This window comes from Ursus americanus, chromosome 2 (genome assembly GCF_024610735.1).
Source record: "Ursus americanus isolate L20-20 chromosome 2, mUrsAme1.1.p, whole genome shotgun sequence".
In the NCBI taxonomy this organism is placed as follows: domain Eukaryota; kingdom Metazoa; phylum Chordata; class Mammalia; order Carnivora; family Ursidae; genus Ursus; species Ursus americanus.
In genome coordinates, this window is record NC_142128.1 from 105,593,803 (window position 1) to 105,607,156 (window position 13,354).

At 39.0% G+C, this 13,354-nt stretch overlaps 1 protein-coding gene across 1 annotated transcript in view; it reads right to left on the reverse strand.

Annotated features, from left to right (window-relative positions):
• The window catches only part of WDR64 (WD repeat domain 64), a 114,460-nt gene that overhangs the window by 82,092 nt on the left and 19,014 nt on the right, over positions 1-13,354 (reverse strand). Inside the window, exons 6-8 of the mRNA XM_045795938.2 lie at positions 12,463-12,573; positions 9,809-10,023; positions 6,503-6,637 (exon numbers count right to left, since the gene is read on the reverse strand). Of these exons, the coding sequence (XP_045651894.1) occupies positions 6,503-6,637; positions 9,809-10,023; positions 12,463-12,573 (461 nt within the window). The remainder of the gene's footprint in view (positions 1-6,502; positions 6,638-9,808; positions 10,024-12,462; positions 12,574-13,354) is intronic.

Consider the following 13,354-nt stretch of genomic DNA (forward strand, 5'->3'; position numbering starts at 1 on the left):
TTCATTAAAAAACTCAATAGAGGGGCACCTGGGTGTCTCAGTTGGTTGAGCCACTGACTCTTGGTCTTGGCTCAGCGTATGATCTCAGGGTTGTGAGATCAAGCCCCATGGGCTCCACACTGGGTGTGGAGCCTGCTTGCTGCTTGGGATTCTCTCTCTCCCCCCCCCTCTCCCCACAGCTCATTGTTAGTGGGACAAACAGACTATTCACCATTTTCCCTAGCTGTCTTAGTTGAATCCAAGTCCTCCAGCTATGATTCAATGTCATTGCAACTCACCAACTCTTTGGATAGAAAAGCTGAAATCCATAAAAAAATTATTCAATCAAGAAAATGAGTGCTAAGGAATGGAATTAAATCATCAAGGAGGGGTTTTATAGTTTTAAAGTTTGACCCTTAATGTTTTCTTTTTTATTTTATCTTTTCGTTTTTTTTGGGATCTGATATATGAATACATTGTGAAAGGATCCCCCCCACCATCGAGTTAATTAACATATCCATTATCCCAGTATTTAACTTTTTCTTTCTTCCTCTCTTTCTCTCTTTTTTTATTTTGAGAGAGAGAGAGTGGGGGAGGGGTAGAGGGAGAGAAAGAATCACAAGCATGACCCTGAGATCATGACCTGAGCCAAAATCAAGAGTCTGACACTTAACTGGCTGAGCCACCCTCGCTCTTCCTTCCTTCCTTCCTTCCTTCCTTCCTTCCTTCCTTCCTTCCTTCCTTCCTTCTTTCCTTCCTTCCTTCCTTCCTTCCTCTTTTCTTTCCTTTCCTTCCATTCCTTTCCTTCCTTCCTTTTCCTTCCTTCCTTTTTTCTTTCTTTTTTTTCTTTTCTTTCTTGCTTTCTTCTGAGAACGTTTAAGTTCTACTCTCTTAGCTAGTTTCAGTTACACAATATAGTGTTATCTACTATAGCCACCATGTTATACATTAGATCCTCAGATCTTATTCATTTATAACTGAAAGTTTATACATTTTTCCAACTTTTCCCTATTTCCCCCAACACCCAAGCCCGTGTTATTCACTCTTCTACTCCTAGTTTCTATGAGCTTGACCTTTTTTTTGGTTTTGGTTTTGTTTTTGATCCCTCATGTAAGTGATACCATGCAGTATTTGTCTCTCTGTGTCTGGCTTATTTCACTTGATATAACCCTCCAGATTCATCCATGTTGTCACAAATGGCAAGATTTTATTCTTTTTTTTTATGGCTGAATAATATTGCATTGTACATACATACCAATTTTCTTTATCCATTCATCCATCAATAGATACTTTGTTTCCATATTTTGGCTATTGTAAATAATACTGTAATAAACTTGGGGATGCATATATCTTTTTGAATTCGTGTTTTATATGCTTCAGATAAAAATCCAGAAATGGAATTACTACATCATATGGTAGTTCTATTTTTTGATTTTTTGAGGAACTTCTGCACTGTTTTCTATAGTGGCTGCACCAAATTACATTCCCACCAACAATACACCAGAGTTCCCTTTTCTCCACATCGTCACCAACACTTGGTGTTTCTTTTCCTTTTTTTTTTTTTTTTTTTTTTTTTTTAGTTTCAGAGGTAGAATTTAGTGATTCATCAGTCGCATGTAACACCCAGTGCTCATTACATCAAGTGCCCTCCTTAATGCCCATCACCGAATTACCCCTTCTGCCAACCCACCTCCCCTCCAGCACCCCTCAGTTTGTTTCCTAAAGTTCAGTGTCTCTTATGGTTTGTCTCCCTTTCAATTTTCATCTTGTTTATTTTTCCTTCCCTTCCCCTATGTTCACCTGTTCTGTTTCTTAAATTCCACATATGAGTGAAATCATACAGTATTTATCTTTTTCTCATTGACTTACTTTGCTTAGATAATACCCTCTAGTTCCATCCATGTCATTTCAAGATTTCATTCTTTTGATGGCTGAGTAATATTCCATTGTATATATATACCACCTCTTCTTTATCCATTCATCTGTCAATGGACATCTGGGCTCTTTCCATAGTTTGGCTATTGTGGACATTGCTGCTATAAACATTGGGGTGCATGTGCCCCTTTGAATCACTGTTTGTATTCTTTGGATAAACACCTAGTAGTGCAATTGCTGGGTCATAGGGTAGCTCTAATTTAAACTTTTTGAGGAAACGCCATACTGTTTTCCAAAGTGGCCACAACAGTTTGCATTCCCACCAACAGTGTAGGAGAGTTCCCCTTTCTCAGCATCCTCGCCAACATTTGTTGTTTCCTGCCTTGTTAATTTTAGCCATCGTGACCAGTGTGACATGTTATCTCATTGTGGTTTTGATTTGTATTTCCCTGATGCTGAGTGATGTTGAGCATTTTTTCATGTGTCCACTAGCCATCTGGATGTCTTCTTTGAAAAAATGTTTGTTCATGTCTTCTGCCCATTTCTTGACTGGATTTTCTGTTTTATGGGTGTTGAGTTTGATAAGTTCTTTATAGACTTTGGATACTAGCCTTTTATCTGGTAAGACATTTGCAAATATCTTCTCCCATTCTGTGGGTTGCCTTTTAGTTTTGTTGACTGTTTTCTTTGCTGTACAGAGGCTTTTTATCTTGATGAAGCCCCAACAGTACATTTTTGCTTTTGTCTCCCTTGTCTTTGGAGACATGTGTAGCAAGAAGTTGCTGTGGCCAAGGTAGAAGAGGTTGCTGCCTGTGTTCTCCCCTAGGATTTTGATGGATTCCTGTCTCACATTTAGGTCTTTCATACATTTTGAGTTTATTTTTGTGTATGATGTAAGAAAATGGTCCAGTTTCATTCTGCACGTGGCTGTCCAATTTTCCCAACACCATTTTTTTGAAGAGACTGTCTTTTTCCATTGGATATTCTTTCCCGCTTTGTCAAAGATTAGTTGACCATAGAATTGAGGGTCCATTTTTGGGGTCTCTATTTTGTTCCATTGATCTATGCATCTGTTTTTGTGCCAGTACCATACTGTCTTGATGATTACAGTTTTGCAATATAGCTTGAATCTGAAATTGTGATGCCTCCAGCTTTGGTTTTCTTTTTCAACGTTCCTTTGGCTACTTGGGGTCTTTTCTGGTTCTATACACATTTTAGGATTATATGTTCCAGCTCCATGAAAAATTTTGGTGGTACTTTGATAGGGATTGCATTGAAGGTTTGATTTTGGCCAGTTCCAACAGGTGTGAGGTGATATCTCATTGTGGTTTTGATTTGCATTTCTCTGATGCTGGTGATGTTGAGCACGTTTTCATGTATCTGTTGGCCATCTGTATGTTTCCTTTGAAAAAAAATTCCATTCAGATCTTCTGCCCATTTTTTAATTTGATTTTTTTGCTTTTCAGTAGTATGAACTACACACACACACATTTGAATATTAGCCCCTTATCAGATATATGATTTGCAAGCATTTTCTCCCATTCAGTACGTGGCCCTTTCATTTTGCTGATGGTTTCTTTTGCGACACAGAAGATTTTTAGTTTGGTATAGTCTCAGTTGTTTACTTTTACTTTTGTTGCTTTTGCTTTTCGTGTCAGATTCAAAACATCACAGCCAAGATCAATGTCAAGGATCTTCCCACTTATGTTTTACAATAGGGATTTTATGGCTTTAGCTCTTACATTCAAGTCTTTAATCCATTTTGAGTTAATTTTTGTGTACGTGTGATATAGGGGTCCAGTTTTATTCTTTTGCATGTGACTATCCAGTTTTCCCAACACCATTTATTGAAGACACTGTCCTTTCCCCATAGTGTATTCTTGGCTTCTTTGTCATAATTAATTGACCATATATGTGTGAGTTTATTTCTGGGTTTTCTACGCTGTTCCATTGATCTATGGGTCTGTTTTTAGACCTATGCCATACCATTTTGATTACTATAGCTTTGCAATACAGTTTGAAATCAGAGAACATAATGCCAACAGCTTTGTTACCCTTTCTCAAGACTGCTTTGCCTATTTGGGGCCATTTGTGGTTCCATTCAAATTTTAGAATTGTTTGTTCTATTTCTGTGAAAAAATACCATTGGAATTTTGATAGGGATTGCATTGAGCCTGTGCATTGCTTTGGGTAGTATGAACATTGTGACAATATTAATTCTTCCAAGCCATGAGAATGGAATATCTTTTCATTTATATGTACCTTCTTCAATTTCTTTCATTAATGTCTTACAGTATTCAGTCTTTCAACTTCTTGGTGAAATTCATTCTTAGCATTGTATTGTTTTTGATGCAATTGTAAATGGGATTATTTTAACTTCTCTTTCCAATAGCTTGTTATTATTGTGTAGAAACAATGATTTTTGTATATTTGTATATATTTTGTATATTTATATATTTGATTTTGTGTCCTGCAGTTTATTGAATTAATTTATTAGTTTTAACAGCTTTTTGTTGGAGTCTTTACGGCTTTCTATATATAATATCATATCATCTGGAAATAGTGACAGTTTTACTTCTTTCTCTCCAATTTGAATAACTTTTATTTCTTTTTCTTCTTATTTGCTCTGGCTAGGACTTCAAATACTACATCAAAAAAAGTGGCAAAAGTGGACATCTTTGTCTTGCTCCTGATCCTGGAGGAAAGCTTTTAGGTTTTACTGAGTATGGTGTTAGCTATGGGTCTGCCATATTCCTTGTGGCTTCAATTTGCATTTTTCTAATGACATTTGATGCAGAATATCTTTTCATGTGCTTTTTGCCATTTGTTTACCTCCTTTGGTGAGGGGTCTCTTTAGATCTTTCGACCTGTTTTTAAAATTAGGTTGTTTGTTTTCTTATTGTTGAGTTTTAAGAGTTCTTGGTATATTTTGGATAAAAGTCCTTTATCAGATATGCCTTTTGCAAATATTTTCTCCCAGCCTGTGGCTTTTGTTGTTGTTTTCTTGACAATGTCTTTTGCAGAGTATAGTTTTTAATTTTAAGAAGTCCAGCTTATCAACCATTCCTTTCATGGATTAGGCCTTTGGTGTTATATCTATAAAGTCATTGCCAAGCCCAGGATTATTTAGATTTTATTCTGGGAGTTTTATGGTTACATCTATGATCCACTTTGAGGTGTGTGTGTGTGTGTGTGTGTGTGTGTGTGTGTGTAAAAATATAAGGTCGGTGTCTTGAGTTAGTTTTTATCATGAATAGATAGATTTTGTCAAATGCTTTTCTGCATCTATTGATGTGATCATGTGGTTTTTCTTCTTAGCCTGTTGATACGATGGATCACATTAAATAATTTTCAAATGCTGAGCGAGCCTTGCATACCTGTTCTGGAGTTTTTAACTCTCGGACTTTCCTATGTTGAGTCCCCGGCAATTTGTCAATCACATTTTAGGCCTATTTTTCTATCAGAGAATATTGGTTTCTCAGAGGTATCTGCTTGTGGATTTCTGCTCTGGTAAGTTGCAATTCTTGGTATATGCCTGTCTGTCTCTCCAAATTTGGGGGCAGCAGCTTGATCTGTGACTTCACTTGTTTGATGGATTTAAAAAGAGTTGTGGATTTTTTAGTTTGCTTCATCTTTTTCACCTATTGTTAGAGCTGAGTGATGACTTCCAAACTCCACGTGCCAGACTGGAGACTAGAAGTTTCTATACATTTTTTAACACAATTTGTTGAGGTATAACTTATATAACATAGAATTCACTCATTTGTAAGTGTAAAATTCAATTATTTTTAGTGAATTTATACAGCTGTATAACAATCACCTCAATAAGTTTTGGAACATTTTCAATATCTCAAAAAGTTCCCTTATGCCCACTTGAGATCCCCGCTCTCACCACCACCTCCTGGCTGGCATCCACTGATCTACTTTCTATCTCTATAAATTTGCCTTTTCTGGACATTTGATATAAATGGGATCATTCAATGTACAGTCTTTTGTGTCTGGCTTCTGTCACTTAGCATAATGTTTGAGGTCTATCCATGTTATAAGATATGACTTCATGCATTTTTAAAACTGGAACTTAAAATATAGCATCTGTTTAATAGTTTTATAGTTACCATATATTAATATAATTAACACATAGGCACTACATAGTTATGGTTATGTTATATAATTATTACATATTAATAGTTATTAATAAACATTTAACCAGATAAAAAATATGACTACAGACTCTTCAAATTCACATGTCTATAAGAAAGCCATTTCATGTATTTATTATACATGGAACATGATGTTTGTGCTACAGACACTCACAGGCTGGCCAACTGACCTGTAAGAAAGACTTTGAAAGTATAGCGTTTTACCCACAGATCTATATTTGGAAAATATAGTTACAGACACACCTGTATTGATTTATTCCAATAGACTGTGGCAGTAAACAACAGACGAGCGATGTTGGCGCTAGGAGGACGCCTCATATTCGGATTTGCACGAGTTAGCTTCAAGTTCCTCCTAACAATCTAATTAATTGTGCCAAATAAATGGCATCATTAACATCCGATATTTCTAAAAACTAGTTTGAAAGCTTATGAGTTGTAAAAAGTCTGAAAGTCACAGAATGTTCACGTATACGAACTATTGTACTTACAGATTATCCTCAAGTCTCTTCAAGGATTCCAGAACCAGCGAATGAACACTGTCTAAGGAGCAGGATCCAAAGCAACTTAGGGGCGTAATATATCTAATTTTCATGACCCAGTCATTATGCAGCTTCCTTTTAACACTGGGGATTTAAGGAAAAGGAGGGGTTAGGTTAGACACACACAGGCTTGCACGTGTAATACCATCCTATGCATTACACCACTGTTAACTGTTTAAATATTTGTCACCTAGCACATTTAAAATGGAAAAATAAAAATGCATCATCAAATATTGATCTGTAGATTCAGAATTAAAGAAATAACCTAGAAGAATCCCTGTGCAATCTGAGCACTACCATCCTTACTTTACTGAAAAATTCCGGCCCAAAAGGACTGTGTTTCGTATTGTTTTAGATGAGTCAACTCATTTCCATATTTTCCAGGAATACTTTCAGAACTAGAACACTGGGAAGTTCGTCGTCCCAGGTCGCTGGTGAGGCTGAGTCTGGGACGGTTGTTGTATTCCTCACCGAAGGCTTGCTCATCAGTCCACAGGACGTTCCCGGGAGAGGCTCAGCATGAGGGGCCAAACTTTTATGGTAAAATTCTTGTCTTAACCTGGAGGAAGCCATCTTCATGTTGTCACATTTACTCACATTTTACAGTGTATTTGTTTCCTCATTCACAAACACTTATTGAGCACCTACTGTATGCCAGGTAAAAGGACATAAGGATGACTAAGGTAAGATTCTTGTTCCCAAGCTCCTTAGACTCTAGTGAAGGAACTGAGGTGTTTATAAGGAATGTTCGACAATATGGGATTAAACGCAGTAGAGATTTCTTTTTCCATGCCAGACTGTGTTTAATTTTGGACTCTGAGTGCTGGCTACTGCTTTATTTTGCACAGCATTTTGCACACCCATTTAATATGAATGACTTATGGGAATATCAACTGCAGGAAAACATTGACGATGGCTCCAGAGTTTAACTACCCCTTTGGCCTTAAGACCTTTCATTCTGTTAGGTTCGAGAGCCTGTCGGTGTAAGAACACGCCTCAACACTCAGCCCATCTACAGACTTCAGTCTCGAATAACTTAAATCGCGTACACGATGCTCAGCTACCTCACTACTTCGTCTCCATGTAAATAACGACCCCGAAGAGCCAGTGCCAATTAGTCTGTTCACTTAACTGTACAGCTTCCTCAGGTCCCCAGTCCCGTTTCAAGCACATCCAGCTAACGGAAACGGGGATGGAAAAGAGGCCATGGAATTTTCCGACGCGTGACACAAATCTCAGAAAGAAAATTCATGTCTCAGCTTCTATTCCAAGAGCCTACAGTAATAGGAATGAAGTGCTTGATAGTGCATATGAGGTACATAGAAAAATTAAATTTTTTTTTAAAGATTTTATTTATTGACAGAGAGAGAGACAGCCAGCGAGAGAGGGAACACAAGCAGGGGGAGTGGGAGAGGAAGAAGCAGGCTTCCAGTGGAAGAGCCTGATGTGGGGCTCGATCCCAGAACGCTGGGAATCACGCCCTGAGCCGAAGGCAGACACTTAATGACTGTGCCACCCAGGCGCCCCGAAAAATTAAAATTTTTACTTAATATTATATCATGAACATTTTCCATGTTATTAAATGTATTCCAACACATTATTAAGTGGGAGTGCATGGCATTCCCTACTATGGTTATACAATGATTTACTGAATGCCCTTGGTACTTTAAAACTTTTGTTTTTAAATTTATTTGACAGAGAGACAGAGAGCACACAAATGGGGGGAGTGTCAGGCAGAGGGAGAAGCAGGCTCTCTGCTGAGCAGGGAGCCCAATGTGGGGCTCAATCCCAGGACCCTGGGATCATGACCTGAGCCAAAGGCAGACACTTAACCAACTGAGCCACCGAGGCACCCCTGCCCTTGGTACTTTAAATACCCAACAAAAAAAGGTGTCTGACAAAAAATATGTTTTACATATAAATATATTGTGTTTGTATGGACATATTTACAAAATATGTAAACATATTTGTCAAAACTATATTACATTTTATTATACATTTATATAGTATCTGAATTATTTATTTAAATGGTTAATCATTTAAATTAGTCATTCCTCCATTGTTGGACACTAGAGATTTTACTATTAGAGATAATGCTGTGATAACCACACTTATATTTTTAACTGCATGGGGGTCCTGGGTCCCAATGTAGAACGGTTTATTAAGACACTGGATGCATCTCCCAGACCGCTCTCCTGAAAGGGATCGAACTCATACTTCCATCACTGACAGTTTGTGACAACGTCCATTTACAGACTCTACCGCACTTTCAATCCCTTCCAATGTTAGAAATGCAAAATTGTATCTGATTTTAAGTTGTCCTTCTTTGATTAAGAGGATATATTTAATACAAAATTTGTTTCTTTGCTAATAAAAGTAATATATACTTACTGTAAAAACTTCAAAGAATACAATTATAAAGACAATAAAAATCACCTATAATCTCATCATTTGGAGATAATTGTTAGCGTTTCCTGATGATCACTTTGAAATGGTTATTGACTATTTGTACTATGTGTGCTTGTGCATAAATTATCTGTTCACAGTCTTTGCCCATTTTTCTTGGGGAATTATTATTTTTTAATTGAACTGCCAAAACTATTAAAGAGTATTAACCCATTGCCATATTTAGTATATATTTATATAAATTCAGTTCAGTTTACTTACTTTTATTTTTTAAGATTTATTTATTTATTTTAGAGAGAGAGAGAGCATGTGAGTGGGGGGAGGGGCAGAGGGAGAGAGAGAATCCTCAGGCAGACGCCTTGCTGAGCATGGAGCCTTATGTGGGGCTCGATACCAGGACCGTGAGATCATCACCTGAGCCAAAATTAAGGTTCAGACGCTTAAAGGACTGAGCCACCCAGGCACCCCTCCAGTTTGTTACTTACTTTTAAAATGTTATCTTTTGATGTCCAGAAGTTTTGATTTTGTCAAATCTATCCAATTTTTTCTTTGAATTCTGCATTCATTGCTCTTTTTGTGATTTAATTTTTTCATTTAATTTGCACAGTTTAATTCATTCAAGTAGTTATAGATTTGAATTGTCAATAGCACTTACAATTGGAATTTCAATGGCTAATGTTCCCATCTCTCTTCCCAATTACACTGGAAGTTCCTTGAGGTGAGAAGTGTTTCTCGCTCGGCTTTGTATTTCAGATCTCTACCGTGGGGTCTGGTATGTTGTGTTCACTACATAAATACTTGAACACTGTCCATATTAGAAAAATTGAACTGCTCATGTAATACCCTTACCTTTTAAAGTTCTTTGAGTCTAAGACTTGGCTTTGTAATTTTTTTTTGGATTTTGCCTGCTTTAGTCCAAAGTCATCACTGTTTACTGTGAATTTGTTCACAAAACCACCGTCATCCCCCAAGAGGATGTCATCCCTGCAGAGCTGGTCGGGCAGAGACACTACACACACGCAAAGAAGGCAGTGATCCATCGGCTTTATGACAAAATAGTTTTCCTAGAAACAGAAGAATGCCTTTAGCAAGTTATGACACTGTTCTAAATATCTAATATTAAATATTGCCCTACTATTTGATAAAAGTTTTACTTTCTGATATTTTTAATTTTAGATATTCCCACCATGTTAAAGAAACTTGAAAAAAAGGCTAACCAAGTAAAAGTTAATGCACATTCACTGTGAGCCCAACATTGTGCTTTTGAGTCCTTTGTGGGGAAAAAGGTGAGGGACCTCTCAGAAAAATGAGATTTTCTGTTGTGTTACTATGCACGTCCTTCTCTTGGATTTGTAAGGCAATATTAATGGAAAGCATAAAAAGGTTCAGGCGTTATAAGACCATTGACATAAAACTGTATGGTAAACAGGAAAATCAAGCATTAACACCCCAATTACGTCACAAGAAGTTATCGGGAAAAACATATCCTAACAACCAAGCTGATCCAGAAATATTCCGCAAGCATTTGTCAAGCCGACTCTGGGCTATTGGGCTGGCTTCACTAAGCTAGACAGCCAGTGCTCTCTCAGAACTCAGTCTTTACCTAAGATAGAAGAAAAAAATATTTAAAAAAATTTTTTTGTTCTGTTTCCTTTAGAGTGAGTGAGACTTGAACATATTTAGAGCTTCATTCAGTCATTCAACCAATATTTATTGAGCACTTATGATGTGCCAAGAACGATTCTAGGCATGGGCCATATGGTGATGAAGAAGACTAGTTTCTGACTTTGTGAAACTACCATTCCAGGGCAGGAACACAGGTATAAAAAAAAGCAGACCATTGCAGATCTTGGGAAGGGGACTGAGGAAAGAAACAAGGGTGCTATGATAAAGAGCGACTGGAGAGGTCACTGTAGGTCTCATGGGCTGGGAAGGTGACCTTTGATCTGGCACAGGAACTGGTCCCCAGAAAGATTCAGAGGCGGTTGAAACGAGGAGCCCATAAGGAGAGATAAATGTCAACAAGATACAAAGGGAAGAGCCTTGTTCTGCACGAGGCACGCAGGAATGGGAGTGTCGGATGCAAGGATATTTTGCCTCCAGAGAGAGGAAGGAAGTAGGGTGTCCTCACTGAAGTTGTAAGTGGGAGAGCTGGCCTTTGGAGGAGGACAAGCCTCATAAAATCAAATTTCTCAGGAAAATAGGGGCAAGTCCATCTGCTGAGAGGGAGCGAGCCTGAGGACAATAATGGCCTTTTGGAATATTGCCAGGGATGGGAAAGCGATTTGGCAGGGCGAGAGAGGTTGACGGAAGCAGTGAATCCTCAGATGAGTCTGCGGACCCTGAATCTTTAGTGATACTGAACAGTGGTGGCTTCGTGTTTTCTCCAGGAGGGCTGAGCCACCGTGAAGGTCAGAGACAGGCTGTCACATCTCACCAGGACTCGAGTTTCGAAGGATTTAAGAGAATGGAGGGTGGGGTGGCTTCAGCCCAGAGGACCGGCCTGGTGGTGCAGGCAGGAAGGCAAAGAGGGGAGAGGAATGGGACAGAGAGGGGAAGAGGATGTTCTCAAGGAACTGGAGGCTTCCGTGGGACTGAAAAGAGTGAAAACTGGAGAGAGCTGGACAGGGAAGACGTTGCAATCCAACTGCAGACCGTGAGACAGTAACACATCACATAATAAAGGGCGTGAGTCAACAATCCACTCTCCTGGAAGTCATCCTGGCATCACTAGCTGGTTACAACAATGGGGAAAGGAATGAGAAGTGAGCCTGGGGACAAGTAGGGCGAGGAGGAAGGCTAATTAGATCTTAATCCTCCTTGTCCTTCAAAGTCAGCCACTTCCTGAGGGCATTTTTACAATCGTGCCTCTCCCTGAACTTCTATTGCCCTGGTTTTCCTTTTTTTACTGTATAAGTTTGCTGTACCATTATATTACATATTATGTTTTATCATGAGATCCTTCAAGACTAAGTTTTGTTTGAGTGCAGGGAACGTGTTCATTACTTCTATATGTCTGCAAATGCTCAATAAATATTGTGAATTACTTAAGTGGTAACATCTCAGCCACTGAAGGAGTAACATTGGCATCTGCCCCATTAGATATTTGGCCAGGATTAGTCATCTGATTTTTAGTAATTTTCTTACCAAATGAAGCTGAACTGGAGAGAAAGGCTTTGAACTTGATAACATGAGCATAATCAAAAAGCTAATACCTGGATTCAGAGAAGGGAATGAAAGTAGGAAGGAATTATCTTTTCTCTCTCTCAAAAACAAAACAAAACAAGTATCAACAAATTAAATATGCACTAAATGGAAAGAACGTTCCTTTTTAATTAGACTCACAGAATATTAATGCTGAACTTGTTTAATGAACTTGACTCACTAAAGCCCCTATTTTATATATGAGGAACTGACATTGAGTACAGGAAGTGGATTGCTCTCATCCTACCAGGATGGAAAAGACCACCTCAGTACTTGGAGTATTTCTCTTGGTACAGTACCTGGCCACTGCCTTGCGCTTTATAATCCCAGACAATGATGGTCCTTTCTGTAGTGGCAACGATTCTTTTCAGCTGTGAGAGGTAATCACATCCTGTGATCCAGGAGGTGTCCTGAGGGAAAAATACAGAATTGGGAGAGGTGGGAGTAACATGTTTTGGTCTATCCCACGGTGATGGTTACTAAAGAGCAGAGCAGTTACATTAAAAGCCTCACTTTGCACCCTACCTCCCCCCCCCAACTTGCAGGGGAGCCTTGCAATGTCTCTTCTTTGATGCCTGGAGGAGAGGCTCTCATCTTTCACCCTTTGACTCTTAGCTTGAGTTTCTCAGCATCGCTGGCTGGAGAATGATGAGCTCATGCCTGAGGCAGCTCCCCGGAATCTCAGAGCCACCAGCAGAGCGGGCATCTACCTGCACTCTTCGGTTTCGTGAGAACATCTCTTCATGGGGACGTGGCGAGGCTAGATCAAGTCAGTTCTTTGGCCCGGTCCCCATGCATAAAAGTTTTAGCTAGAAAAGACCTTACCAATCATCTGGTCAATAACCAAATTGAGCCCAATGAGTTTGTTGCGTTTCCTGAAGTCATCAAGTTGCCATGGGTAGGGTCTGTCACACCACACACCCGACGAAGAACAGCCGTTCCCATTTAGGAGTGCCCACTGCGCCAGGCACACCTCTGCACGCATTTCAGACTACGTTAGGATTTTTAACATTTGTTTCAGCCTTAGAAGCAAAGGCTGGGAGGCTTAGAGAGAAGGCCGACTCCTCTGCCAGGTGGCCTGGTGCCCTCCTGCGTGGTTCAGGGCATTCAGTGCCTGTAAGCAGGTGAAAACGTAAGCATGTCCCCATCTCTCACAAAGCCACAGTGGAGCTCCGGAAGCAACTTATCATA